The sequence below is a fragment of the Cajanus cajan genome, chromosome 4 (assembly GCF_000230855.2).
Source record: "Cajanus cajan strain Asha chromosome 4, NIPB_CcT2T_4, whole genome shotgun sequence".
Classification (NCBI taxonomy): Eukaryota; Viridiplantae; Streptophyta; class Magnoliopsida; order Fabales; family Fabaceae; genus Cajanus; species Cajanus cajan.
In genome coordinates, this window is record NC_138520.1 from 68,170,727 (window position 1) to 68,196,342 (window position 25,616).

A 25,616-nucleotide genomic window follows, 5' to 3' on the forward strand; every position below is an offset into this window, starting at 1 on the left:
CATGTAATAATGTAAATTAAGAGCCCCTCTTTGATTCTTTATGTATTTGCCTAAATTATATCAATATATATACAAAAAGTGTGCTAGATAAGTGTCTCAAATTGAAATTTCATCAAACTAATTAGACACTTATCAGCTATACTGCTGGTTAAGCATCTGTCATTTCTTGTATCAACTAACTTTTACAGTCATCTTCAAAACCAAGAAAAATTATGCAGACTATTAAGCTGGTTTCAAAAGATACTTACTATTTGTGCGAAACGGCTTCCAGAACTCGTGCAAGGTGGCTGTCGGAACTCGTGCAAGGTGGCTTTATTCACTATTGTCAAATATTACACTATCAAATGACATGGAAATAGATTAAAAAAAAGTTGCAGCATATTAAAAACAAGATAGCTTAACAGGAGTCTAAAATATATTTATTAATCTAAAATGCAATAAACATGGATTTTGTGTTCAAGCAATGCTTCTTTCCTTCAACCAAGTCATAGATGGCTGAACCCTTGAGTTTTTAATTGGACTACAATGAGTTGGTCTATATCTACATCCATTCCCACAAAATCTGAAATACACTGAGGAATACATCCATTCCCACATAATAAATGAATCTGAAATACACTGAGAAAGAAAATGACCAAATCACTTTTCAATTTCTTTCATGCATTCCTTCGAACACTCAATAGGCACAATAAAAATCAAAACTTAGCTATTCCGAAATAAATGACCATCATTCATTCAAATCAAAGCTCTCGTGTAACTGAGAACATCCTATAACACACAACTCTGAAAGAAACCCTATTCAGTTTCCGATACAAACTGAATAGGTTACTTCACAGTTCACAACCACTCATACAAACGACAACACAACACGCAACAGCGGAAACAAGAGCTGAAATGTCCTCATTGCGAACGCCAGCGACGAAGAAACCACTGAAACACTTTCCGGATTAAGACGAAAAAGAAGTGAACTAAAACGACGTCGTTGCAAAGAAGAAAAGTAAGTTGTAACAAGGTTAGAAATGGCGAAGAAAACGCATTACCTTCACTTTTTCCTTCAACCGCTGAAGCTTGGAGGACACAGAGTGCTTGGGTTGTGAAAGGAAGCGTTTCAGCCCTATTTTGGTGAAACACGGGTTTAAAATAGCGATTGATAAATTTCGGTCGCTAAATCGGTCACTATTTTAATCGGTCGCAAAATAGCGACCGATAAATTTCGGTCGCTAATTTCGGTTGCTATTTTGTATTTTTCTTGTAGTGTATATTAACATGTAGAATTAACCATCAACTCTATTAGAAAAAATTCAAGTCCCACATTGATTAAAGATTAGGCAATTAAATAGTATGTAAGTGGAAAGTAACCTTTACCTTATAAGCCGGTTTTGTAAAGTTGAATTAGGCTTAATCCACTATTCTAAGATGGTATGAAAGTCTGTCAATGTGAGAGCTCTGCCACTGCTCACTAGTACAAAATATGAAATTTACGTCACTATATTCTTGTCGGACAAAGAAAAATTCAACGTTAAAAAAATACGATGGAATTTTTGAAATTATAATCAAGTTTTTTACGTCGGACCTCATAGGGGGCCAACGTAAATTTGAAAATATACGTCGGATATAACTTGTGTCCAACGTAGATTTTCTAATTTACGTCGGCCCCTATGAGGTCCGACGTAAAATATCTACAAATTTCCCCCGCGCACGCCACTTCCTCTTCCCCCGCACCCTAAGAGCTTTGAATTATATATATCTTGAGTGTATGTGCAAAATGAGTCTTTTGAGTCAATATTTCGTTTAAGTGTATTGCATCTGAGTGTACGTTTGGGCGTTTGGGTGGTTCTTGAGTTTTTGACCGATTGCATTAGGCTCGCGTTTAAGGTTAGTTTGGAAAATCCTTTCTTAATATATTAGCTAATTTGTTGAAAATAAATGTATGTATTTTCTTCGCGTTTGGGTGGATCATCCTTTGTTAATATATTAGTTAATATCATGTGGAACGACTCGTTCTTCAAGCAGAACGACCCGTGCTCCAATCAGAACGGCCCGTTCTCCAAGTAGAATGACCCATTCTCCAAGCAAAATGGACCGTTATGCTTGCACTCATTATGTTTTTTTTGTTTACAATTTTTTTTACGTCGGGTCTTGGCAATGTCCGACGTAAATTTACGTCGGCTATCACAACTGACGTAAATTTACGTCTCCCGCATTAACGTCAGACTTTTTTCTAACGTAAAAAGTTTAAAATAACATACGTAAATTACCCTTTTTGTATTAGTGGCTTCCATAAGCAAATCCCGTTGTCCACAACTATGGCTGAAGAAGAAATCATCATCAGCAAAGGAAAAGATGAAGATCCCCAAAACCCTACAAGCCCCTATTATCTCCACCCTAGAGAAAACCCGGGCGCTGTCCTTGCCAGCCCAATTCTTGATGAGTCAAATTACCATTCTTGGAGTAGAAGCATGATGAGGGCTCTGTTGTCAAAAAAACAAATTCAAATTTGTTGATAGGTCCATTCAAGAACCACAAAAATTAGATCAACTCCATGATGCTTGGGTAAGATGCAATACCATGTGATTCTTTCTTGGATAACAAAATCTGTTTCTGAACAAATAGCACAAAGTGTCATCTACATCAACAATGCTCAAAGGCTTTGGGAGGATTTGAAGGAAATATTTTCAAAAAGGGATTACTTTAGTTTTTCAAACTTACTACAAGAAATCCATTCCATCAAGCAAGCAGACCGCACTATATCAGGCTATTCACTGAGCTAAAGATCCTATGGGAAGAATTAGATTCATTAAGGCCAACACCAACTTGTACCTGTGATGTTAGATGCTCATGTGACCTTTCCACCAAAGTAAAAGACTACAAGGACACCGCATATGTCATATGCTTCCTCAAGGGTTTTAATGATCAATACAACACTGTCAAGAGTCAAATTCTTATTATGGATCCTTTGCCTGTGATCAACAAAATTTTTTATTTAGTATTGCAGCAAGAAAGACAACAAAACACACCCAATCTTACAGACTCAAGAATCTTTACCCTTAACACACAATATGGGGGGAATTGGAGATCTTGTTTCAATGGTAGAGGAAGAAGCTCAAGAGGAAGAGGAAGAACAAGTGGTCGAGGATCTTTCACCAATGCAGGGAATGTCTGCACCTTCTATGGTAAGGAAAATCATACCATAGACTCTTGCTACTTTAAACATGGATTCCCTCCCAATTTCAAATTCAAGAACAAAGGGAACTCTACTTCCCTAAACACTATTAATAGTAAGGCTCCCAATACCCAAGCTAGTGAGATTTCAGGAAAGCAAAACAAAGAGTCCACCTCAAATTTTACCCATGAAGATTATGATCACCTCATTGACATGCTAAAAAGGGCTAAGTTGCAATCACCAAAGAATAACATTAATCAAATTGTCCATCAAACCACTATTGAATCAATAAGTTCTTCCAACTCGCAGCAAAATCAACCAGGTAACCCTTTGGAACACATTGATTAGATTCTTGACATTGGAGCTACTAATCATAATGTATGTAATTCATTATATTTTTTTTTACTAAATATCATCCTATAGATCTTGTTCATGTTAAACTGCCTAATGGAATTACCTCCACTGCTCAATTTTCTGGAACCATTATTTTCTCTGAAAAGTTTTTCCTTAATGATGTTCTTTACATACCCAACTTTCATCTCGACATCATATATGTGAAAAGGATTGATGCATCCTTAAATTATGAACTCATATTTAACAAGAATTCTTACATCATACAGGACCTCACTTCAAAGAAGATGATTGGGCTTGCTGAGGTCAAAAATCACCTTTACATTCTACAACATTCTTCCAAGGATAATTCAATTTCAGCTTGTAAATCTAATTCTGTTTTGAATGCTCAACCAAAGGCCACTACTTCTTCTTTTGATCTTTGCCATTATAGGCTTGGTCACCCTTCTCATGTTGTTTTACATACTGTGGAAAGACATTTTCCTTATGTGACTTACAATAAAAATGTTACTTGTGATTACTGTCATTTTGGCAAGCAAGCTAGATTACCTTTTCCTACTAGCACTACTAAAAGTTTATCTTGCTTTGATCTTGTTCATATGGATATTTGGGGGCCCCTTGCTATTCCCTCTATACATGGTCATAAGTATTTTCTTACTGTTGTAATGACTATTCTAGGCATACTTGGATTTATTTCATGAAATCAAAAAGTGAAACCAAAAATCTGATTCAAAACTTCATTTCCTATGTCCAAACTCAATTTGCTAAACACATTAAGGTAATAAGATTTGATAATGGTGCTGAATTTGCAATGGATCAACTTTATGCTACCTATGGGGTTGTTCATCAAACTTCTTGTGTTGAAACTCCATAACAAAATTCTATTGTGGAAAGAAAACATAGACACATTCTAAACATAACTAGAACTCTTCTTTTCCATTCTAATGTTCCTAAATCTTTTTGGTCTTATGCTGTTAGTCATGTTATTCACTTGATAAATAGGCTTCCCTCACCTGTTTTAAATGATTATTTACCTTATCAAATGCTGTATGATAGACCACCTACATTATTAGACTTAAAGGTGTTTGGTAGCTTATGTTATGCTAGCACTCTGGTTCAAGGCAGATCCAAATTGGATCCTAGAGCCACTAAATGAGTCTATCTTGGTGTCAAACAAGGCATTAAGGGTTTTTTGGTTCTTGATTTCTTAACCAGAAACATTTTTATTTCTAGAAATGTCGTCTTTTATGAACATATATTTCCCTTTTTTGAAAAAGGTTCTACCGTTACCACTAATTCACAACAACAAAATGATGCTTGCTTTGATTTTCTATACTTTGATTCATCATCTCATCCTGTCAGTATTGTTGATAATTCTTTTCTCCTTAATATTGATTCTGCTCATTATGAAAATGGTCTTAATGACATTGATGAATCTGCTCACCCCTCTAAAACATCATCTCCTTCACAACCAAGAAAATCTACTAGACATAAATGTCCTCCTGCTTATCTCAAGGACTCTCGTTACAACTTGTTGATTGGTGTGCCACCACCAAAAGATAAACACATCAAGTACCCTCTTAATTTTGTTTTGTCTTATGATTCCCTTTCAACTTCATATTCTAGGTATGCTCTCTCAATCACTACCCATGTTGAACCTCGTGCTTTTAATCAAGCTGTTAAAAATAAGGTGTGGGTTAAAGTCATGCAAGCTAAACTTGATGCCCTTGAACACAATAAAACTTGGACTATTATGCCTTTACCCCCGAGAAAGACACCCATTGGTTCCAAATAGGTATATAAAATTAAGTACAAATCTGATGGCTCAATTAAAAGGTATAAGGCTTGGTTGGTTGTAAAAGGGTATACTTAATCCAAGGTTTAGAATATTTTGATACTTTTGCCCCGGTTGCAAAATTAAGCACTGTTAAAATTATTATTAGACCACAATTCTACAATTAGCAAAATTAGTTAAGTTAATTATTTTGTTTGTGTTGTATTTTTTTCCTTCAGTTTTGTTGGCTTCCCTTATACATATATCCAACCTAACTTATCTTTTACGATTTTTGTACAAAGGAAAAAATATTCAATCAATAAGAATTTTTCTTTCTTTACCACTTTATAGTATCAGAGCCATCTAGATCCACTTTAAATGGGTCACCTACCATTGGTACATGCACCATGGATATGAGGTGGTGTATTGAGAAAAAAAATTAAAAGTCTCGCCAATCCTAGATTATTAAAAAGAGTCACTCATCATTTATCCGCGTACTAAGCCCAATAGTGTTGGACGTGAGGGGTGTATTGGGAAAAACTCAAGTCTCACATCGACTAGAGATTAGACAATTAAATAGTATATAAGTGGAAAGCAACCCTCACCTTACAAGCCAGTTTTGTAGGGTTAATCCACTATTCTAAGAAACTCAAACCTTTATAATGTTAACTATTACCAATATTATGGAAAGGACTTTGGCTCATTTTATAAACATAAGACTAAATTGATTTTTTTTAAAAAATAAAGAAATAAATTAAATCTAAAAAAATAAGATAAATAATTAAATGTAATTGAACCTTATTAAAAAAAATTAGAATCCTTATTCATTCTAACAAAATCGTGTAAATGAAACAGAAATAGTGACTAATAAACAATAAACAAAAGAAAAAAATGCGTGAAAAATAAAACAAAGAGATATAATTCAAACCTCATAAATAATAATAATAATAATAATAATAACAATAATAACAATAACAATAACAATAACAATAACAATAACAATAACAATAACAATAACAATAACAATAACAATAACAATAACAATAACAATAACAATAACAATAACAATAACAATAACAATAACAATAACAATAACAATAACAATAACAATAACAATAACAATAACAATAACAATAACAATAACAATAACAATAACAATAACAATAACAATAACAATAACAATAACAATAACAATAACAATAACAATAACAATAACAATAACAATAACAATAACAATAACAATAACAATAACAATAACAATAACAATAACAATAACAATAACAATAACAATAACAATAACAATAACAATAACAATAACAATAACAATAACAATAACAATAACAATAACAATAACAATAACAATAACAATAACAATAACAATAACAATAACAATAACAATAACAATAACAATAACAATAACAATAACAAATAACAATAACAATAACAATAACAATAACAATAACAATAACAATAACAATAACAATAACAATAACAATAACAATAACAATAACAATAACAATAACAATAACAATAACAATAACAATAACAATAACAATAACAATAACAATAACAATAACAATAACAATAACAATAACAATAACAATAACAATAACAATAACAATAACAATAACAATAACAATAACAATAATAATAATAACAACAACAACAATAAGAGCAACTCTAATGGGAGTTGCTTGTCCCATTTCTTGCTTCAAGGCACAGTTTCTTCCCATTAGAGCACTCTTACGTGGCACTGAGTTGCTTGAAGAAGACAGAAAGTTGCTTTTGCAAGCAACCGTTGCTAACAAGATTTTGGTGGGGGAAAAGATCACGGAGTGGGGGTTGACGGTAGAGGCGCGAGGTTTGACGGCGAGAGCAGAGCCGCGCGACGGCTTTATTGAAGGCCTCGAGAGCCTTACTAGAGTAGCACCATGGCCTCCCACAGCGGCCGACAACGCCTCCCACCAAGCACGACACGTGAGTGACGTCGTGCGGAGGTTGGGGTCGTCGAAGGAGGTGGCGATCTTGGCCAGGACGTTGTACGAAAGCAACTCGAAGTGGGTGGCGAGGAGATGGAGAGTAAGGGGAGGAAAAAGAAAAAAATGAGAGAGAAAGAGAATGAGACGGAGAAAATAGGGAGTGAAAGGAAGAGAGTGATGGTTTGGAAGAAAAAAAGTCGTTGGGCTTAAAAAAACGTAATTGTGTATTTTATTTTTAATATCTAATTATTGTGTATTTTTTATCGTAATTTATTTTCTTTCATTGTAATGCAATTGTCCTTTTTAATAAATATTTAAGTTTGGTTCATAAATGATTAGAAAAAAATTATAAAAACTAAATTTTTTAAAATTTCTTACCATTGGAGTAAATTTATGTTTGAGTTGCTTAATGCTGACATGGTACACTAGGGACTACTTTTTACACTTTTCAATGCATGAAGCAACTCAAACAAGTTGCTTCCATTAGAGATGCCCTAATAATAATAATAACAATAACAATAATAACAACAATAACAATAATAACAACAATAACAATAACAATAACAATAATAATATATAACAATACAATAACAACAACAATAACAATAACAATAACAACAATAATAATAACAATAAAAACAATAACAATAATAACAATAACAATAATAACAACAACAAGAACAAGAACAATAACAACAACAATAACAATAATAATAATAATAATAACAATAACAACAATAATAATAGTAATAATAATTGTGACCTAAATCATTTGAAAGGGCTACTTCTTCAACAACCTCATTGGCGACATCCTACGTTATGGAAAAAATGGATGCATTAGAAAAATGACTTGATAGAGCATAAAAGAAAGTTTATAAAAGAAAGTTTAGGAGACTTCGCAGTAGCTCTTAGACAAAGTCCACACTAATTCTAAATGTTAAATGATACACTAAATTATACTTTTATTTTTTATTTATTTTTAAGTTATAATTTATTTTCATTATTTTAAATAATTTAATTTGTTTTTTAATTTTTAAAATATTTAATATTATCTTTCCATTTAAATTGATATTAACAACGTTAATAAATTTGAACAAAATAATAAATTTTAACATTTTTTTGAAAATTAAAGAATTAAATATTTATATTCATAAATATTTTATTTATTATTATTTTAAAGATAACTAAATATACTTAATTAAAAAAAATTGTTTTCCAAAGAAAATTTCAATTTTTAACTTTTATATATTATTTTTAATTTACATATAATCATAATATATCATAATATAAAACTGACAATTTCTTTGAAAATTAAACCTTTTGTCAGTATAATTTAAGTTTGAAGTATAATTTTAAAATCCTATTCAAACTAAATTATGTTTTCAGTTATTTTTCCTGAATGAGAATACCTTTTAAGATTTTTCTCAACCTTTCATCTCGTTTTTTTTAATTCTTTTTTTATTCAATTTTAACATTATAAGAATATCAATAATTAAAATAATTTTTTTATTACAATATAAATTATTTATTGTAAATTTAAAATATAATTTATATATTTTAAAATATTTATTTTTTACAAATTTAATTATAGTATAATTTAAATATTCAGAATTATTTATTTATTATAAATTATAGTTTTATAAAAAAAATATTTATCATGTATATTGTATAAATTAAAATAGTTTACATATATTAAATATATTTGAAAATATTTATTATAAATTTGACTTGTATAAAATAAAAATTTATTGTGTTTGCACGTACTGAAATACTAAATTTAAATTTAAATTATGTAGATAAAAAATTATGTTTTTCTATCTTTTTCTTAATTTTTATAGCTAGATGTAAATTAAAAATTATCAACAAATTTAAAAATAGAGATATAATGTAAATTTGGATAGGAAACAAATCCTAAGTTTCGATGTAATTAACTAGCATATTAAAATTAGAGATGTTTGTAGTTTAAAACTTTTGTTTGTATATTGTGACATGAAAATTATATTTTAATATACTAGTTACATGACAAAAATTTTAAACTAGTTACATGAAAATCTCTTTAATATGTTAGTTACATCAAAAATTAGAATTTCTTTCTTATCCAAATTTACATTATATTTCACTTTTAAAATCCTCTGATATTTTTTCTTTTAATTTACATCTATTTGTATTATATCGCATACTAGCTAAAGAAACTCTTTTTCTTTTACAATAACTGAATAAACTTAACAATTTGAAAAAAAAAATATTTACAAATGAATTTAACCTTAATAATAATAATAATAAATAGTAAAATTTAAAAATTATTTGACATTTACTTAATTTAAAAGACGTGATAAAAAAAAATTGGGAAGGTACCGATGACTATTTACTCTACAAAATAAAGAAAAATAAATTGTATAATTGAGTTAAGAGAGAAATTGTATTCTCAAATCTTTTGTGAACGTTCCCAGCTTGTTCCCCAATTCCGATCTCTAACGGTAAAGTATGGAAATAAATAAATAAATAAATAAAAATATGATTCATAACGTTCTGTCTTTCCACTGTCACTGTGATTGATTGGAAATGCATTCAGAGAGAGAACAGTCATGGAGAGTCCTCGTTACTGCCAAAGCCAACAAATTCAACTTCAGACTCAGATTCATCGCCGCAACTCCAACTCACAAACCCACTTCCAACTTCTCCTTCTCCTTCTTCCGCCTCTCCATTCTCCTCAACCTTCCTAAATTCGCCTTATCAATCAATTCCCACCCCACGCAACCAACAAGATTCATCAAATTTCTCCACAGATTTCGCCCTCCATTGCTCAAGAAGAAGGAACCAAATGCCCCACATCGAAAGGTTAATCTTACTTAACACTTTTTTCGCTATATTAAACATGAATATTGAATGACAACTTGACAAGGTTAGGTTTTTCGTTTCAATTTTCCAACCCCATGAGGAATAATGAAATTAGTTGTTTTGGGCTCACTATTTTTGCAGGACCTAATTCGTATCATTGGCTTTTGGGTTGTGGGGCTTTTATCATGTCTGGCTCTATCTGTCTTCATGAATGGTCAAAGGGGAATCGTGATGCTTTCTTATGTGGGATCTTTGTTGCTTCTGTTCAGGAAATTGAAGATGGCAAAGGTTATGAATTTAGTAAGATTTCTCTTAATGGCGGTGGTAACTATATCTTGTTACTTGTTTTTTAATTTTGATTTTGATTATAATTATTGGGAGTTCGTGGGAAGAAGGTCATGGAATAAAATGGTTAATCTATAATAGTACGTGTTCGGGTTTGCTTATGATGTCTTTCTATCACTTTGATTCACAGATCTGCTGTTCTTTTCATAGAATAACGATTTCAAATTATTTCTTATTCCGTGCAATTCTTTGTAATTTCTGGATACTGATTTAATGATGAACCATAGCGCAGTGTGTGGTGTGGAGATATGGTCATAGCCTTAGCCTTTTATACGATTATAAATTGATAGGCATATATCGTGTTGTATGTGTTCATTCTTAACCTATTCCTTGGGTAGCAGTCTTGCCTGATAGGAACAGACAATGAAAATTTTTTGTTTTACTTTCTGAATGTCTCGTTACGCTCCTTGTGTGATATTAAATGTAAAGATGTGTTTAATTTCAAAAATAGATAAATTTTGATATGAATTAGAATGCTCCGTAAAGATTATGTGAATATGTGAATATGATGAGACAATGTGAAAAGTGAATATGAGATATGAAATATGATGATATGTGACAATGAGACATGATATATGAGTAACTATGACAAGTGAAATGATAAATCCATGAGTTTGTGAACGTGTGACTTGCATCATATGCATTTATGTGACGGGATACGATATGGAGTACATCGTTAGGGAAGACCCTCCAAGTGTGAAACATCTTAGAGGAGTCCTAGGGGATAGTGGGGTTTGAAAGGCTCAGTTCTGCTCGTCTATGTGCATGGCACGTATCTTGCGCGACTTCACTATCTTGACGAGACCCTAGCAGTACATTTTTCTAGTTGAGAGTGTACGATTGAGCCAGCATGTACTCCTAGATTACTCCAGGTATGTTGCTTCAGCAACATACCACATGATATGTGATTATGAGACACGGGACTAGCGCCACATGCATGCATTTATGAGTCGAGTCCATGACATCATTGCATGATAAATGAGTGTACATGTGATACCAATTGTGTATGTGTGTTGTCTATATGTGACTGGTGCTTGTGACTTGAATATTTGTTGTATGTGTGCTATCTAACTATTATTTTTACACCTGAAATTGAGTGAGATGTTTCTCACTCCCTTATTTGCTCTATGTGTATTTTTATTGTGTTATAGGTGATCATCAGCATGAGAATGTTGATGATGAGACTTAGGCTTCAATCGGGAGTGCTTTGGGATATGTGACATCGGGGCATAGTTAGGACTAGTTTAGGACTTTAGTTTCTTTCTTGTTTGGAAAAACTTTAACTTTATTTCTTTTGTAATTTCCACAAGTGAACTATGATTATGTATGTGAATGTGAATCCTTTACCTATTTGCTAATTGAGAAAGTTTTTATTCATTCAAATTTTATCTTACAATTATTGTGTATTATGTCAAGGTAGAGGGTGTCACATTTAGTGGTATCAAAGCCTGGTTGATTTAAACCAGACATGTGTGTTATGTGTTCATCGTGATTTTGTTGTGTACTTTGATGGTGTTTTGCTTTGTGATGAATATGTTTGCCCTGTATTGTTAATGTTGGCTTAATGGTGTGTTTCCTTTCTTAGAATATGGCTGGTAGGAATGATCATGTGATTGTTGATGCTTTTTAAGCGTTAGCACAGGGCTGGAGCTGCTCCTAACTAGTTGGAGTAATTTTAGCGTAACAACCCACCTACGTTCAAAGGAGGTTATGATCCCGATGCTGCTAATATATGGTTGACAAAGATCGAGAAGATCTTCAATGCTATGGAGTGCCTTCCTGCTTAGAAGGTGAATCTGGCCACCTTCATGTTGATTGTTGATGCATACTTTTGATGGGAAGGAGCACTACAATGGATGATTGATGAGGGAGTGCATTTGAATTGGGACAACTTCAAAAGGGTCTTCCTTGAGAAGTACTTCCAGGATGATGTGAGGAGTCAAAAGGAGGTGGAGTTCCTTGAGCTAAAGCAAGGAAATGGCACAGTAGCAGAGTATGCTGCCAAGTTTGACTCATTAGTTCGTTACTGCTCTCATTATCATGATGAGGGTGGTGAACGGGCTAAGTGCATTAAGTTTGTGAATAGGTTACATCTCAAAATGAAAACAGCGATCAACTATCAAGAGATCTACCATTTTCCAACCTTAGTGAACAAGTGCCACATCTTTGACCGTGACAACCGTGCACGTGCTGCTTTCTACAAGGGAGCTAGAGGTCCTATACATGCTGCAAGTTCTGGTACTCCGAGTAGGAGTAAGCCTTACTTCGCTCCTGCTAGGTTCTAAGGGAGTCGAGTTATTGCTAGTGGGAGCAAATCACATGCTGGTGGAAGTAAATCCTCTATCTATTTTTTAAGCTCAGCTAACTCCTTAAGAGACATCCTATAGGGTGCTATAGGTATAGGTGAGGTACCTGGCACTAAGTCTATGCTAAACTCAGTCTCTCTCTTAGGCGGTAAACTAGACACATCCTTAGGGAATACTTCTGAGAATTCTCTCACTAAGGGAATCTCATCTAGCTTACTATCAGTCTCAAGTATTAAGGAAGCTAAGATCATGTACACTCTTTTATTTTCTTTTAAACAAGTTTTAATATTGGCAGCATTAAGAAATTCTGTCTTCTTACATTCACCAAAAGAAATAGATTTATCAAAGCAGCTTAAGAGGACATGATTGGACGATAACCAGTCCATACCAAGGATAACATCTAATTGACTAAGAGGTAAACAAATCAAGTCAACTAGAAACTGCTTATCAAAAATAACCAAAGGACACTTCAAACAGACTTAGGATAATTACAGGGCCATCGGTAGGGGTTTCAACCATAGTTTTAAAAACCGGACCGGTCATCGAACCGGTTAAGGTACTGGGTCAGTGGGTCAAAGGTTGAACCGGTGGGTCACTAGTTGAACTGCATGACTCGATTTTTATTAAAAAATATTTATATTAAATATATTTTATACTTATAAATTTTAATAAATTCATATCTTATTTTAAATTTCAATTTTTCTATCTTATTTAAAATTATTTTTATTTTTATTTTGTAAAAAAATACATCAAAAAATTACATGTTAAACGATATATTAATACAAATTAAAAATATAAATAATATGTACATATATAATATGCTTGCAATTAATATCACAAAATAATATATCTAATATTTACATAGATATCGCATTATTAAATATATAATTTAAAATTAATAATATACTATACAAGTTATTTAAGTTGTATATATTGCAAACAAATATATTAGAACAAGTAGTCATTGTTATATTTAATAAGACTCCTTGCTTTTTCATTAAGAGATTCAATTTTCATTATTATTTTTGTGATTTATGGTCCCTTAAAAAAAATTTTAAAAAAATAAGAAAAAAAAGTGGTTGAACTGGTTTGACCCACCGGTTCACCGGTTGAACTGGAAAATTGACCGGTTCAATCCGGTTTGAAACGGATCGACTGCATAACCGATCTAACTTCAGATTCGAACCGGCTGGACCACTGGTTCCCGGTCCAACCGGTCCAACCGGCCGGGTCGGTCCGGGTTTTAAAACATTGGTTTCAACAATCAAATCAAAATTTAAATAGGACACAAGCAATTTCAAACTTTGGACACAAGAAATAGAAATGAAGGAATGAGTTGCATCAGAATCAAATAGTACGACAAAAGGAGTCTCAGTTATGAAACAAGTACCTTGTATTAGATTTTCAGACTGAGCGGCTTCAGCACCACTAAGAGCAAATACTCTCCCAGTAGCCTTCGGACGCTTAGTTTGAGAACCTGATTCATTAACACGTGGTCTTGGCGGTTGTGGACACTGGGTGCTGATATGACCCTTTCTATTACAATTGAAGCACGTGACATCCTTGTCAAGACATTCATAGCTAATGTGGCCATGTCATCCACACTTCTTGCATCGATCCGTGGGAGTAGAAACGAACTCTCCAGCATTCCTTGTACCACTAACAGTGGATCCCCCAACATAGGAATGGGTCGTTCCAAACTACTAAATAGGTCTATAAATCCTAGTTGAGAATAAGCCGTTTCAAACATGGTCGTTATGGGTTAAAATGCAACCCTAGAATGGGTTGTTCTAGTTTGAGAACGGGCCGTTCTAGATGTAAATTTTCTGCATGACGAATAAGTGCAGAACGAGCCGTTCCAGATTCGAAACGGGCCGTTCTGACCACTCCAGACTTCTATAAATAGGCCACATGTATGCAGTTGAGGAGAAGAAAAAAAAAGGAACTTAGAGAGAGGTTTTAGAGAGAAGTTTTAGAGAGAAGGACTTTGGGTTTGTGAGCTCATTTCTCTCCCAAATTTCTCTGTATGATTCTTCTTCTCCTCTAGATCACTAATGTCTTATGTTTCCTCTTGAATTCAGACTAGAAAGCTTGTTTTTGGAGAATTGAAGTTCAGGAGTCGAGCTTTGGAGGATACTTCTTCTTTTTCTCAGTTCTTGGCTATTTTGAGCCAATTCTCAAGTGAGAGAAGCTAGAATGTTTGTTATTTAGGTTGCATGTGAGTTCAAAAACTCAATTGATGCATGAATGTTGAGAAATTGTTCATTTTGGGGTTTTGGGGGAAAATAGGAATTTTTTGTGATTTTGATGCATTGGATGAATGCATGCTGATTTTGAACTTGTTTTTGAATTGTATGGAACCTATGCATTGTGTTTTTTTTGTGTTTGCATGTGGTTGGATTTGCTGATTTGATGGGTATTTTTCATTTTCAGGGTTTTTGAGCTAAAATGGGGTTTTGGGCGATCTTGATGAATCAAATGGGTACATGTTGTTTTTAGGACTTGGATTGAACTGTTGTTGGTGCATGGATGTTATTTCTTCCATTGCATGTGGATTAAAAAGTTGTTTGATGCTATGTTGTATATTGGTTCATATATGTATTATATATGATGTATGGTGGTGAATGATTCATATGTATGCTTGGTAATGATATGTATGAATGTTTAAATATGATATGGCATGAGTATATGTTCATATGAGTATGATTATTGATCATAATGGTGGGTAGACCATGTATGATGTATGATGCATTATTGCATGTGATGCCTTATGACATGAGTATGATTATTGATCATGATGGTGGGTAGATCATGTATGATGTATGATGCATTATTGCATGTGATGCCTTATGGCATGAGTATGATTATTGATCATGATGGTGGGTAGACCATGTATGATGTGTGATGCATAATTGCATGTGATGCCTTATGGCATGAGTCTAGCCTAGGACTTGAAGAGAGGGAAAATGTTTTCGAACTGGAAGAGCTCACATAGAGTCTCTTGAGAGTGGTGCTCAGGTAGGCCACTAGTTTGGGTGAGTCTCCTTTAAGTCCTCAACTAGTGTTGGAGCAGAGAATGAGGTCGAGAGTTATTTCCTTAACCAAGTACTGGGAAACGTGCGTGGACCTTGCAGATAGTCGGTGGGCGAACTCTACAAGTGACTTGGTAATTCATGTCAAGGTCGCGGTAAGCCTGTACCCAACTGTGTTATACCTGACGGTGGATTCGGACTTCCAATTGTGTAAGTGACATCATCCGAGTAAACTCGAGTAAGGATTATATCCTGTTTAGCTGTGACCAAGCGGGCGCATTGGGCGTGAAAACGGTTAAGGTGGTTTCGATAGGATGGGATGTCACTTATATTGCTCTACTTTTAAGGAGATCTCCTAGGTGTATGCGTGACGACGCATTAGATGATTGATATGTATTGATATCTGTCATGAGTTGCATGTTATTGCATGATTGTTGTTATGATGAAGTGTGTAGCGTGACTTCATGTTTGATGAATTGATGATTGATTGAGATAGGAGTTCCTTTAGAACTTGATTTATTGAATATGTAATATAGATTTTGTTCTATACTTGTATGATTGTTTATTGAACTCTAGCTTACCCTTCTGTTTCCATGTGGTGGGACTACGATGATCATACTTGGTATAGGAGCAGGTTAGGGCTAGCTTGGAGTTGAGGTGACCGTTGCGAGATGAGGAGTTTTGGTTCTAGTGTCAGAGTTACCCTCTTGGGTAGCTGTTGTTATGCTTGATCGGCACTAGGGTGATGTTATTTTGGATGACTGTACATATTTAGTGTTGTATTTTACACATAGAAATGTAGTTTTATTATTATTTATATACATATCTATATGTATGAGTTATCCAACTTAGTATTTATCGTAGTTCACTAGTGTTAGTGCAATTCTACTAAGTGTAGAGATCATGGGGGGTCGTTACACTTTTATGGTATCAGAGCCAGTCGAGTCTTTTGGGTACTCTGTGGAGAGTGATCCTTCTAGGTTTCTGTTGTGTCATATCTATAATATGTGTTAGTTTTGGTGATTTCTGGTGGTAAAGTGTTACTAAAGGAATGTTCTGAATTCTTTCAGTATGGTGAGGCCTCAGTATGACCAGATTGCTAAGGTCATGGAGATGATGGTCATGGCAATGCAGCAGTAGAGTGCTCACTTTACTCAAATGGAGGCAGGTAGAGTTGCGGCTGAGGTAGCTAGACCGGTGATCTCTCAGGATGAGAGAGATTTAGTAGAGTTCAAGACATGTCAACCTCCTCAATTCAAGGGGGATTCAGATCTTGATGTGACAGATCAGTGGTTAAGTGAGATGGAGAAGATCTTCAGTGTCTTGGAGTCTTCTGAGGAAAGGAAGTTGGCCTATGCAGTATACATGTTGGCGGGCGAGGCTGAGTACTGGTGGAGAGGCACCAGGCAGATATTAGAGAGCAGGGGTGTACCTGTTGATTGAGATTGCTTCATGAGGGTCTTTTTGGAGAAGTATTTCCCGGATAGCGTTAGATACGCTAAGGAGGTGGAGTTCATGAGACTGTAGCAAGAGAGCATGTCTATTTTAGAGTATGCTATGAAATTTGAGCATCTAACTCGTTTCTACTCTCAGGCCATATCTAAGGCTTGGAGATGTAGGAAGTTTGCAAAGGGGTTGAGGCATGAGCTGAAGAGGGTCATAGTCCCTATGTCTATAGTGGAGTTTCATGCCTTGGTTGAGAAGGCAAAGACTGTTGAGAGACTGGAGGGTGGTGGTAGCAGTGACAAGGCTGCTAGAGTTCAAGAGGGATCATCCGGATCCAAGAGGGGAGGCTAGCAGAGGGGACCCTATGATAGGCCTGTTCAGTCTCAGAGGGGTGCTATTAGTAGGGGACCTTGCCCTACTACTCCCCAGGGTAGAGCACCATCAATGCGATGCTACAGATGTGGAGGAGCACATATGGTTAGAGATTGTTCCTATCTAGGGAATGTGGAGGAGCAGATGGGCAACACAATCAGGTTGACTCGAAACCTCCTACCAAACACTTTTATCGGGCATCTCAAACACATCTTCGACATCACCACAAAAATTGAAGTTGGAGTAGACACAGACAAATCAACATGCAATGCAGATACCGATAAACCCAATCTCCTCACACATCAATAGAGATAAAAAAATATGTGGCACCAGAATCAAACAGGAACAAAACATCCTCACCTGCTACCTTCCCTTTCCCTTTCACTAGATCTGATGAAGTGGAAGCCTCTACACCTAATAAAGCAAAAACTCTCTTCACAACTATAGGCCTAGGTGGCCTCGGGGTACTCCCAGATGGAGTCGGTGGCACTTGACAATCTCTAGAAATGTGGCCTGGCCTACCACACCTGAAACAGACATTCCCCGGATGGGAACAATCTCTAACCACATGTGTTACTCCACATCTGTAGCATCGCCTGATGGTGCTCCACCCTGGGGAGTAGCAGGGCGAGGTCCCCTACTGACAACACTCCTTTGAGACTAAACATGCTTGTCATAGGGTCCCCTCTGCTGGCCTCCCCTCCTGGATCCGGATGATCCCTCCTGAACTCTAGTAGCCTTGCCGCTACTACCACCACCCTCTAGTCTCTCAACAGTCTTTGCCTTCTCAACCAAGGAAGGAAACTCCACTATAGACATAAGGACTATGACCCTTTTCAGCTCATGCCTCAACCTCTCTTCAAACTTCCTACATCTCCAAGCCTGAGATATGGCCTAAGAGTAGAAACGAGCCAGATGCTCAAATCTCATAGCATACTCTGAAACAGACATGTTCCTCTGTTGCAGTCTCATGAACTCCACCTCCATAGCGTATCTAACGTTATCCGGGAAATACTTCTCCAAAAAGACCCTCTTGAAGTAATCCCAATCAACAGGTACACCCCTGCTCTCTAACATCTACTCGGTGCCTCTCCACCAGTACTCAGCCTCGCCCGCCAGCATGTATATTGCATAGGTCTACTTCCTCTCCTCAAAAGACCCCAAGACACTACAGATCTTCTCCATCTCACTCAACCACTGATCTGCCACATCAGGATCTGAATCCCCCTTGAACTGAGGAGTCTGACATCTCCTGAACTCTGCTAAATCTCTCTCATCCTGAGAGACCACCGGTCTAGCTACCTCAGTCGTAGCTATACCTGCCTCTATCTGAGCAAAGTGAGGACTCTGCTGTTGCATAGCCCGTTCACCACCCTCACCATGATAGTGAGAGCAGTAACAAACCAATGAGTTAAACTTGGTAGCATACTCTGCTACTGTGTCATTTCCTTGCTTTAGCTCAAGGAACTCCACCTCCTTCTGACTCCTCACATCATCCAAGAAGTACTTCTCAAAGAAGACCCTTTTGAAGTTGTCCCAATTCAAATGCACTCCCCAACAAAAGTATGCATCAGCAGTCAACATGAAGGTGGCCAGATTCACCTTCTGAGCAGGAGGGCACTCCATAGCATTAGCAGCATCGGGATCATAACCTCATTTGAACATAGGTGGGTGGTTACGCTGAAATTGCTCCAACCAGTTAGTAGCAGCTCCAGCCCTACTAGTATTTACAACTTGTGCTAACGCTTGAAGAGCATCAGCAATAATAAACTCAAAACATGTTTGGTGTTTAGAGAAAAATCACTCACCCCTTCATAAAGTCGTTAAGTAGTGTTATACGATAGAACTACGGTGTGGTAGGAAAACACTCAAAATGTCACAGGAACCAAAAAATTGTAGTGAACCCTAAATCCTAAAAATTGCACTAAAAATGTCAATTGTACTAATGTCTTCCTTGTAAAATAAAGTCGTCATCCCTGTTGACATTTTGCTTGTAAATGTCCACATGGCAAAACAATTTATTTTGGTAAATTATTTTTTAAACAATTTATTCTTGAAAATATTTAATTTTTTTATTTATTTAGGCCAATAAAATAATCAATTGAATAAATATTTTATTTAATGAAAAATAGGGAGAAAATTATATAGTTCAAGTAGTTATCTCAATCTCCAATAATAGAGAACTTAGTCACTCATGACCTTATCCCCAATCAATCCATGATTACAATGATGATATAATAGAAACTCTCTCTAATCTCTTTAGAATTGTGCTAAGAAGAATGTTTTACTACTGAAAATCGATACAAAGACCTCTAGAAACCCAGAATTTATAATAATTTTTTTGGGCTTTTAGGTTTAAACTAGTCACTCAGAGTAGAATTGTTAAAATGGGCCACAACATGTGAGTCAACTCAACTCACCACGAATTCAAGTTGGGTTAGGCGAATTTTTTATTTTTTTTTTGCAAATTTTAGAATTGTTGGAAATTCAACTTGGCTCACTAAGAACCCAACTCACCCGAGTTGAACCCGTGGTGAGCCGAGCTGACTTACAATCTCACTCACACAAAAAAATATGAAAACCTACAACCCACTCATGCAAAATAAATAATTAAAACCCATAGCCCACTCACAAAAAAAAATAAAAACCCATAACCCACTTATTTATTCAGTCAAATGTCACTCATTTTTTGTGGAAGAAAAAGAAATAAGAAAAAAGGTAGATTGTGTGCCTAGACATTAGAAAAAAATAGATTTTTTTTAAAAAAATTGGCTGAATAGATATTTAAAAATTAATTTTAAAAAAATGAATATTTAAAAAATATGTTGTTGGATAGTAGGAAAAAAAGATTTTTTAAAAAATTAAGTGACTCAACCTGTTTAACTCATTAACCCGTGGTTGGTCGAGTTAGGCTTAGTTTTTGTTAGCTCACTAGAAGGTGAATTAAGTTGGGTTGACTCACTTATTGACCAACCCGTGGTGAGTCGGGCTGGGCTAGGCCAGGTGGCTCGTTTTGACAACTCTAACTTAGAGCACCCCTGTTGCTCGCTCTAAGCGATCATGTAAGTGCGTCCAAGGGTGCTCTCTGCCTTTACTCGCTCAAGATGAATTTGTGGTAGTTTTGAGAAAATTCTTCTTACTTAGAGCACCTTGTAACTCACTCAAAGCGCCCTTGTAGCTCGCTTTGAGCGACCATATGTATGCTTCTAAGATTGCCTTCTGCATTGGCTCGTTTAGAGCAAATTTGTGGTAGCTCTAAACGAATTGTGCTTGCTCTAAGCTTCTATGTTACTCGCTTTAAACAAGTTGGTGTAGTCTTCTTGTGTTGTTTTCTGCCTTGATTCGTTAAGAGAAAATTTCTAGAAGCTTTCAACGAATTTCCATAGCTTGGAGTGACAATTGTATGCAGCTTAAATTGATGGTTCTTTTTTAGACTTGTAGGTTTCCAAATTATTTTCTCCCTGTTGTATTTCACTAAAGAAAAACATTAAAAAAAACCTAATATTTAAACAATTAAATTCTAAAATGAAATTATCTTTTGACTAAGTGTTTTGATCAAAAACAAGATTAGAAGCATAATATATATTAATAATTGTCTAAATTGAATAAATATGTATCCATATTTGACAATTATCAATCACATAAGGCCTTTTCAAATTTAACATTCCCTAGAAACTACCAGGGTTCTTGAGTTTGGTAGAAAGCTTTTTGTGGATCAAAGTCACAATCTCTCTTTTGTCTACCTTCGTACAATTAGCAAGAATATGCTTTAATAATTTAGCTTAAGTGGGCATTTGTTGCATTGCCTCTATATAAGGAATATTGATATAAAGTTGCTTGACCATTTCAAAAAAAGTTTCAAATTGGTTGTCAAGCTTGAACCTTGCTAACCATTGAGGGAATGGTATAGGTGGTTGGTATGCCTTAGGAAAATCAAGCAGAGTTGCAACCATTTTTGGAGAAACCTCTTTTTTTGCATTTAATCGTAGGATGCATCTCCTCTTGAATTTTTCCTTCACCCTATTTATCCTTTTTAGACTAAGGAACATCTAATACCTTACAACTTCTGCCACCATTGCATTTGCATGTTCAGATTTCATGTTTGGTTTCATTTTACTAGGGAACATGCCTTGGAGATGGCTAGTTGATGGTATGTATCAGCTCATTTGATTTATTTGTCCTTCCAACATTTTGTTGTGGAGAGCCAAATCATTAATCCTTGTTGCCAATTCCTTTAGAGAATCGTCAACTGCCTCATTTATCTATTTTTGGCTAGCCATAAAATTTTTTTGGCTTGTGAAAACTTTTATCATCAAGCTTTTTAGTCTAGTTGATAGTTGTGGTGGATTTTGTGGTTGTTGGAAACCATGGCTACTAGATGCCTTGAAAGCTTAAGATCGTTGATACCCTTATTGACAAATACCATGGCTACTATTTTGTGGGTGGTCCTTGTTAATTATTACTATGTTATTAAGTTATTATTATGATGTTAGGTTTTCCTATCATTAGAGTAACATCACAACCTTTTGATTAAGGAGTTGTTTAACTTACTTAAAGATGATTTCTTTGAATAAAGCAAATTATCCCTTGTGGAAAGCAAAATAAAGGACTTGCTATTTATCAAGAATTTGCATCTTCTTATCTTTGTTACCAATAAACCAGACTCCAAGTCTGGTTAAGAATATGATTTTTAGCATCAATAGGTGTGAATATTTATCAAACAGTTTGTGAAAGATAATGTTTATAATCTAATTGCTAATGAGACACACATGAAAGCCTTGTGAGATTCTCTTGAGTCCCTATATGCTTTTAAATAAGGAAATAATAAGTTGTACATGCTTTTGTAAGGTATAAGTACAAAGAGAAAACTCCTATTACAAATTATTTAAGTGAATTTCAAGGATTCTTTGGTCAATTATCAAGAATATGTATCAAAATTTGATGAAGATTTGCTAAGACTATTCCTATTATTAAATCTACATTATTCTTGCGAGAAATTTCATATTTTCATGATTAGTGTTGCTCATAATGGTGATGTTTTTTTGCAAATGACAAAAAGTGGTGCTTTTAATGAGGAGACGAGAAGGAAGACACACAGTGCTTTATCTCATTTACAAGTGCTTATTACTGAAAATAAGGGGAGAAGTCAAAAGAAATATAAAAAATGGTGGTAGAGACAACAACAGGAGCAAAATTAGGTCTTGATATTAAACTGTGAAGTGTCATTATTGTCACAAAACAGGGCACATGCAAAAGAATTGTTTTCTACAAAAGGAGAATATAAGATGTGATCATGATGATGGTGATCATGTGAGTAGAAAGGGATCGTGATGATAGTGATCATGTGGCTATTGCTACTAGTGATGTTCTTGTTATTTCTACGACATTGATTTAATTAATCTTTTATTCGTTGAAAGCATGTGGATAATTGGTCGTGGTGCTACACTACATGTTAAATGTGAAGAACTAATATGTAGTGTAACACCATTATCAATTATCTACATGTTCATTAATTACAAAATTAATTAAATCAAACACAGAATAATAAGATCATCACTAGTAGCAATAGTCACATGATCACCATCATCATGATATCTCTTTTTTGTTTACCTTTCTCATCTTTATTCTCGTTCTCCCACATAAAACAATTCTTCTATATGTGCCCTATTGTGTGACAATAATGACACTCCACATTTTTGTAATGAGACATGAGCCTACTCCTACTTTTTTCATTACTACCTTATTGATCTTCCTTATGTCTTTTGCCTCTATTTTTAGTAACAAGCACCTTTAAATGAGATGAACCACCACATGTCTTCCTTCTCATCTTATTAACAAGCAACTCTTGTTGTTTTCTATGACATTGATTTAATTAATCTTTTATTCGTTGAAAGCATGTGGATAATTGGTAGTGGTGCTACATTGCATGTTAAATGTGAAGAACTAACAGGTAGTGTAACACTATTATCAATTATCTATATGTTCATTAAAATTAATTAAATCAATGACAAAGAATAATAATTAAATCTATATCTTCCTTATGCCTTTTGTCTTTATTTTTAGGAACAAGCACCTCCAAATGAGATGAACCACCACATGTCTTCCTTCTCATCTTATTAAGAGCATCACTTTTTGTCATTTGTAAAGAAACATCACCATTAAGGGCAACATTAATAATAGAAACTCGAAATGTCTCTCAAGTAGAGTTAATAATAAGAAATAGTCTCAACAAATCTTCATCAAATTTGATAGTTACTCTTGATAGCTGATCCAAAAGTCTTTGAAATTCACCCAAGTGATCTATAATAGGAGTCCCTACCTTGTACTTCAACTCTACAAAGCTTTTTAGTAAATATAATTTATTATTTCCCAACTTAGAAAGCATATAAGGACTCAAATTTATCTCATAGGATTCTCACATATGTCTCATTAGTAATAGGATTGTAAACATTATCATTTACAAATTATTTGTCAATGCTCAAGATCTCATTCGTCAACAAACTTGGATTCTAAATTATTAGTAGCAAAGACATGAAGATGCAAGTTCTTCACAAATAGCAAGTCTTTCATTTTATCCTTCCACAAGTGATAATTTGCCTCATTCAAAGAAATCATCTTTGAATGTGTCTCCATCTAACAAGTTAAAGAGTCCTTTAACCATAGAGCTTTAATGTCATTTTGATGAGGAAAACTCAACACAATAATAATAAGAACTAAATAATATAATAATAAGTAGTGAAAATAAATTCTCCAAACTTGCAAAAATCAAAGTCGAGCACCAACAAAATAAAGTAAAATAGAAATCACAAAGAGCAAGAGAGATAGAAAGATTTTTAAAGTAGAAAACGTCTTAATATAAGGATAAAAATCACAAATCATTCAAATTAAAGAAACAACTTCACTATAAATAATAAAGGGTAAAAAATAATCTCTAACAATTATACAATCAATTGAAACAACCAAAGCATTGATGCTTATAAAGTTGCTTATACAAGCAACTTTTATCCCACTTGACCTTTAATCGATGATCCAACCATTGAAAATAAAGAATCACCTCTAACGAACCTAATGTCCAAAAATCAATTCAATCCAAAGTGAACAAATTTATGGTTACAATTAAAAAATGATTGTTCGTTTGATATTCAAACTACACATTGATTTTCTCTCCTTTATCTATTTTCTATTGTGTATTTTTTATGATAACAAGTCTCTTTCATAATTTTAATTTCCCCTCTCTCCATTTACTTAAGTGAGACTTCATATACTTATATATTTGAATTTATTTTTCACATAGAAAGGGAGGTAAAATTTAACATCACTCCATTTTATTAGTGCTGCTTCCCAAAGTTAACTAAGTGTTTGGTGTGGATTATAATTATTTTAATTGATTGAAAATTTCAATTCCTTTTATGTGTAAGATAAAAGTTTTACTAGATTAATTATTTGGATTAAGTATTTGTTGTTTGTCGACATAATTTAGATTAAGATGAGAAACAAAGTTGTTTATCAGAAAGCATACGAGGACCTCTTCCTGTCTATATCATTGAAACTTCTCTGATGAATATCAGATACTAATCTTGTGTTTCAATTATTTTCGTTACATGTTCAGCAGCAATTGTATTCCTAATTAAATTAGGGGCACCTTTCCAACAGCTTTACAACAGGAGAAGTTAACACTCGTGTTTGATTTTATGTTAGATTATCCATAACCACGTTGGAATATCATTTGTGTTGGATAAAAAAATTTGTATTGAATTATACTATTAACTTGTTTTTATAATAAAATTAAAAACATTTTAACAAAAATTAATTTCATTCAAAGTCATTTGTTAATGTGTTACATAATACATTAATTACTAACATTTTATTAATAAAAAAAACTATTTAACAAATTATTAAAATTTAAAGGTAATAATCCTAATTTGCTAGGCATACTGTGACAAGTTCGGTGTAGGCCAAGTCAATGTATTCTTTTATTCATTAGGCCCAATGAAATGTATTTTGGTTTTT

At 34.1% G+C, this 25,616-nt stretch overlaps 2 protein-coding genes across 15 annotated transcripts; both read left to right on the forward strand.

Moving 5' to 3' along the window:
• The first annotated feature begins 3,059 nt into the window (after positions 1–3,059).
• On the forward strand, positions 3,060–5,309 carry LOC145957491 (uncharacterized). Its single transcript, XM_083073757.1, has 4 exons — positions 3,060–3,173; positions 3,242–3,485; positions 3,587–4,153; positions 4,792–5,309. The coding sequence occupies exons 1-4, from the start codon at positions 3,060–3,062 to the stop codon at positions 5,307–5,309; spliced, it is 1,443 nt and encodes a 480-aa protein (XP_082929883.1).
• A 4,402-nt stretch (positions 5,310–9,711) lies between these two features.
• LOC109816750 (uncharacterized) lies at positions 9,712–25,248 on the forward strand. Of its 14 annotated transcripts, none has more exons than XM_029275097.2 (3): positions 9,712–10,105; positions 10,247–10,405; positions 11,602–12,029. In XM_029275097.2, the coding sequence occupies exons 1-3, from the start codon at positions 9,830–9,832 to the stop codon at positions 11,668–11,670; spliced, it is 504 nt and encodes a 167-aa protein (XP_029130930.1). In that variant the 5' UTR covers positions 9,712–9,829; the 3' UTR covers positions 11,671–12,029. The 14 variants fall into 14 exon arrangements, with proteins under 14 accessions (XP_029130930.1, XP_020237429.1, XP_020237430.1 ...); XM_020381840.3 differs by having other exon boundaries at positions 10,247–10,393; XM_020381841.3 differs by lacking the exon at positions 11,602–12,029 and adding an exon at positions 12,036–13,061 and having other exon boundaries at positions 9,713–10,105.
• Positions 25,249–25,616: the final 368 nt, after the last annotated feature.

Coding starts and splice junctions, on each gene's coding strand:
- LOC145957491 (XM_083073757.1), top strand. CDS start 3,060: ATGGGGGGAATTGGAGATCTTGTTTCAATGGTAGAGGAAGAAGCTCAA. Junction 3,174..3,241: donor GAATGTCTGCACCTTCTATG/GTAAGGAAAATC, acceptor TTCAAATTCAAG/AACAAAGGGAACTCTACTTC. Junction 3,486..3,586: donor CTCGCAGCAAAATCAACCAG/GTAACCCTTTGG, acceptor ATCATCCTATAG/ATCTTGTTCATGTTAAACTG.
- LOC109816750 (XM_029275097.2), top strand. CDS start 9,830: ATGCATTCAGAGAGAGAACAGTCATGGAGAGTCCTCGTTACTGCCAAA. Junction 10,106..10,246: donor CAAATGCCCCACATCGAAAG/GTTAATCTTACT, acceptor CTATTTTTGCAG/GACCTAATTCGTATCATTGG. Junction 10,406..11,601: donor TGGCAAAGGTTATGAATTTA/GTAAGATTTCTC, acceptor ATTGTGTTATAG/GTGATCATCAGCATGAGAAT.